Source organism: Raphanus sativus, unplaced genomic scaffold, assembly GCF_000801105.2.
Source record: "Raphanus sativus cultivar WK10039 unplaced genomic scaffold, ASM80110v3 Scaffold2533, whole genome shotgun sequence".
NCBI lineage: Eukaryota > Viridiplantae > Streptophyta > Magnoliopsida > Brassicales > Brassicaceae > Raphanus > Raphanus sativus.
The window spans coordinates 10,001-15,104 of record NW_026617841.1 but is presented as its reverse complement, the minus strand read 5'-3'; the positions used below and the strand labels follow the sequence as shown (position 1 = coordinate 15,104).

The following is a 5,104-nucleotide window of genomic DNA, read 5'->3' as shown; positions in this document are numbered from 1 at the left end:
AGTTAAATCGGATTACATATTGGACCGGTAGTTGGTTCTTGATTTTTAGCGGTTATTGGTTTTTATTGGATTTTTAACAAACAGATTTTCAATAACGAGTTTTTCTTGAAAATCCAAACCGGATTACATATAGAGTCACTGGATTTTAGTTTAACCGCATGTCCGGGTCGGCGTCTCAAAAACACTGAACATAACACTTCATTTATAACATTAAAATGTAGATAAACAATCAAAAATATAAATTTATACAAATCATGTAATATAACTATTACACATACACACCAAAAATATTATATAAAATTAAATGTTAGAAAAGATAATTCATGGCTTTCAAAATGCAGATCAAAAATCTACCATTAATGATATAAAATTCAAATTTGATGGTTTATATTTTGAGTTTAAAATTAGATATTATGGTGCCTTTGGTTTTCAGTAGTATTTATAACCAAAGTTTCAAATTTTGGTGGTTTTTATTTATTTTTTCTTATATAAGTTTTGTTTAATCATATTTTTTAAAACATATACCATTTATATAATACAATGTCAATTTTATGACCATAATTTTTAAAATAAACAGTCGATTTTACCTCTATTTATTTTATATGACAATACTATCAACCAAATTGTTTAAGAAATACTAAAATTATTTAATAGTTTTTTTAAAAATTGAACTCAAAATATAAACTATTACATAATTTTATCGGGTCCGTAAAATTTGTTATCCAACTAAAACCGAATAAAAAATAATCAATCATATACCACACATTAAATTGTACGTAATCGAATTTAATCTATATATGTCGGACCAAACAAAATTATTAACCACAATCGATCTGATCCGAATACTCATGCCTAAACCTACTTGTGAATAATCAAATAGGGACATAAATTTATAACAAAAACGGTTGTCCCGCCCTCTTAAAAGGCGGATCAAAATCTAGTTGTCCATTATAATATGTTTCTTTGACTTTCACACAAATAAGATTTATCTTTTGGCATTCTTAGGATATACCTCGTCCAGCATGTTCTTCTCATCCACAAGCTTTGTTATTTTATTTTGGATAAACACAATAATATTTTTTTTGAATAATATGTATCATACATACATGAATTTAATGACAGACTTCATAGATACTAGTAATAGTATACATTACATGTAAACATATACATTTTTTTTATCAACATAAATTCATCTACTTTATTAAAACAGAAGTACACATATGGATTAACCCTACAAGTTGCACAGTATTTACGCCTAAATGCCACTGAGAATTAAATTAAACTACCTAATTTAATGCTTGTCTTTTCCTGTTGAGTTAATGTGTTGTCCTAATATAAATTAAGTTACCTATTTTAATGTTGTCTTTTTTAGTTGAGTTAATGTGTTATCCTATATATAAATTTAATTTTCTTTTTCTATTAAATCAATTTCGAAATTATTTAAAATTTTATTAATGTTGTCTTTTCAGTTTAATAAATACATTTCCTAATTCTAAATTTACCACATTTAATGATAATAAAAATCGCATATGATATGGTAGGAGACCACTATCTTTTAATATTCGAACCAAAACAATTTTTATGTTAAGTTTAAGTTTTTTGCCATACGTTATTTAAATTTATTTGTTATATAAATTTTACTTTTACATTTTAAGAATTTTAATTTTTTTTAAACAATTCAAATGAGTTATCCGAACCAAACATGAACCGAAATTTAAATACCGAATGAGGCTAAAACCTTTCACCCCAAAAATCTAAAACCCAAAGAGACCTGAATCAAATCCGAACGAATATCCGAACGCCCATCTCTACTACAGATATAGAAACTGAATCACTTTATTTATTTTCAAAAAATTTTTTCCATTGATTTTCTCATTAGTCTACAGTAATTATGTAAACTAATTGTCAAAATCCAATCTGAAAATTATTGAACACGTAAGCCCATTTATAATGAATTAGCAGTTAGATCAAATATATATTATATTACATTTCATTTTCTTACAAATTATAATCTTAATTTTTATATGTCACAAATTGGTTAAAAGTCTAACAATTATTTATTCTTACAAATTTTATAAGTGGCGTATCATGTTTAATAGCATACTAACCATATTGTGTATTTTCATACTTATCATTTTAAAAACTTTGTTTTTATATATCTTACACATACATCTAATCATATAAATGTTAGATTTGTTTAGGTGATCTCCAGTGTCGGTGATACATTTTACGTTAAACGCAAAAATATAAAATTACTTAATTTAATATGATTACATTTACAAATATAACATTTAGTACACTCAAATTAAGATTTAAAATTAAATACCGAGTGTGATTATTTTTAACAAATTTATATTAATATAAATTCCAAATATTTGGAATTCGAAAGCATTATGACCCACACCTATACTATTTTAATTAGGATAACTATAAGAATATTTTATTAAAATTTAATTTTTGTTTAACTGCAAAAATTAGTTTTCGATATAAATTTATTATCAAATATTACAAATACATCATTTAATAAAAAAAAACTAAAAACAGAAAATAAATATCCGTGCGGTCGCACGGGTCAAGATCTAGTTAAAAATTTTAAAATTGGGTTCAACCCAGACCCAGACCCATTACAGAAATGAAAGGAGAAGAAGGGTCGCGTAGGACCGCTTTTGCCAATCGATCAGCGTCAACGTTTTTCGATCTAGAGACAAAAGAGAAAGAGATAGAAGTGAAGCAATCGGAGAGGCTCTTGATGTCGGAGACAACACCGAAGATCTCTTTTTCCAGCCAATTGCTATTGATCGCTTTGATTAGCGTTTGGTTGTCTGAGAAGACCCGAAGGTTCTCGATGTTGCTTGTAATGGCGTGATGTATCATTGATCTGCATGCAAGCGCTTCTGCCATCAGAGGAGAGCTGACAAACTCCCTGAAACTCTGAGTCCCTTCCTATCTGTCCTGATTGATCGGAGAAGATCCATCCAAAGCCCTGTTGTGAGGGTATCTTTGTTCCATGCGGCGTCCGTAAAGCTTCTGGTGAGTTGTCGGTTTCCTATCGGTGGATGATCTATCTCCGCTGGGAGCAATCCGACCTTAGTAGTGATCGCGTTTGTTCCTTGTGCAGTGATCCATTCTCGGGCTGAGGAGATGCTACGAAGAATGGTTTCCGCTGGGGAGATATCTCTGTTCTCGAAAAGCAACTGATTTCCTGACAGCCATAGTTGCCAACAAATCCAAGGGAAGACGTTCTCCGCTACTCCTGTGAGGGAAGTAGGCAGATTGTGTTGCGAGAACCCACTAAAGCTCCTTCAAAGTTGACTTGTGCCGCTAGGTAAGCTGCGTTATTGATAGGGGCTAAGCTCCAAACTTGTTGTGCGTAGTGACAGTTGAACATATATGTATTCGTACAAAAAAAAAAAAATATATATATTATATTAAAGCTAAATATGTAAGTGTTACATACGATGATTTATATAGAGATATATATTTATAGAGATCATGAAAAATCACATCGAAATGATAGTTTCCTCATTTTCTTCGTCCGGGCATGCCATGCTTGCCTCTTTTGCCTCCAAACCTGCCGTGCTTGCCACTCTTATACTTCCCTCCAGACATAATGTGCTCAGAGTCAGTCTAGCAAATTAGGGCCCTATTCAAAATATAAAAATATTTAACTTTTATTTTAAAATTAATAATATTTATTTAAATTTATTTTAACAAAAAAGATAATACAAAATAAACTTCGGCTCATGTTTTTCAAAATAAACTATTCACTGTTTTTTAAAAAAATTACCAAATTTATTTTAAAATAATAATCATTTCCGTAAATACTTTAAATTTATGATTAATTACCCTCCTAAATCATTTACAAATATTTAAGAATCATTTATAAAATACTTATACAAGTTTATAAACTCAACTCACTCTCTAAATAGTAAACCATAAACTGAAGTGTTATAGTATTTTTGGTTAAAAGTATTATAAAATGGTGTAATATGGTATTTTTAAACAATTTTTCATGATTAATTTTAAAGGCAATATGAAACAAATCATTTATTATAACTCTTATTCTTCATAATAAAATATCTATTTAATTTGCATATTATAATAATTATTTTCAACTTCAGATCTTTGGTTTTACATTTAGATATATATTATATATAATTATATGAATATATTCATGTAAATAAATGATTTTTAAAAAAAATTGGGGGCTCCACAAAATAGGGGCTCCATTCAAATGTTTCATACATATGTATGCTATCAAGTCCGGCTCTGACTGGGCTTCCCATGCTTATACTTTCCTCCACCGAAAAACTTCTCTTTCGTACTTACCACCGTGATGATTTCCGTAACCATCGTGATTCCCCGAGTGGTGACCATCCATTGCCACTACAAGAAAATAGTTCAATACCGATGGCCAAAACCGTCGGTATTCCGTCGGAAAACAGGTATTTCATCGGAAAACAGATATTCCGACGAAACTATGACGAAAACGTTCGTCGGAATCATTTGGTCGGAAAATACAAATTTTTCGGAAATCTGTTAGAGCTTCCGACTATATTTTGACGAATACCGAGAAATATTATTCCGACTGAAAATCCGAAAATTATTCCGACCGCACATATCATCGAAAATTTGTTGGAGGATGTCTGACTACTACTTTCATCGGAAACTAATTCTCCGACGAAAACCATTCGTTGGACGTTTCCGACGAAAACCATTCGTTGGACGTTTCCGACGAAGTATTTTGTCGGAACTTTTTGACCCTTTTTCGTCGGAAGTTTCTGTCAGAAGATACCGATGACTATGCTGTCAGAATATTACAATGGATACTCTTTCTTCGGAATATTTAATTCATTCATTAATGTATTTTTTTATATTAAAAATCGATAAATAATCAAAATATAAATTAAACTAAGAATATTATATAAATCAAGTTCATACATAGTTTGAGACTGAAATTGAAAAAAAAGAAACATTCAGAAGTTGAAAAAAAAAACTAAAAATCGGAAGGAAACAAACGCTTCATCTTCTCCAATATCTCGAGGTTGGTCTTCTTTTGATCCGCCAGTTCAACAAGGACTGTGGCGTTCTGCGTCTCCAGTGC

The 5,104-nt window shown here is 30.1% G+C and overlaps 1 protein-coding gene across 1 annotated transcript; it reads right to left on the bottom strand.

Annotated features, from left to right (window-relative positions):
• Positions 1-2,900: 2,900 nt before the first annotated feature.
• LOC130505727 (uncharacterized) lies at positions 2,901-4,381 on the bottom strand. The gene is made up of 2 exons (XM_057000321.1): positions 4,330-4,381; positions 2,901-3,253 (listed from the first exon to the last, which is right to left on the bottom strand). The coding sequence occupies exons 1-2, from the start codon at positions 4,379-4,381 to the stop codon at positions 2,901-2,903; spliced, it is 405 nt and encodes a 134-aa protein (XP_056856301.1).
• Between the last annotated feature and the right edge of the window lie 723 nt (positions 4,382-5,104).

Bases quoted from the DNA above. Each gene is read 5' to 3' on its own strand.
- LOC130505727 (XM_057000321.1), bottom strand. From the start codon at position 4,381: ATGGATGGTCACCACTCGGGGAATCACGATGGTTACGGAAATCATCAC. The intron at 3,254-4,329 runs GTAAGTACGAAA...CTTCCCTCACAG, and splicing joins TTACGGAAATCATCACGGTG to GAGTAGCGGAGAACGTCTTC.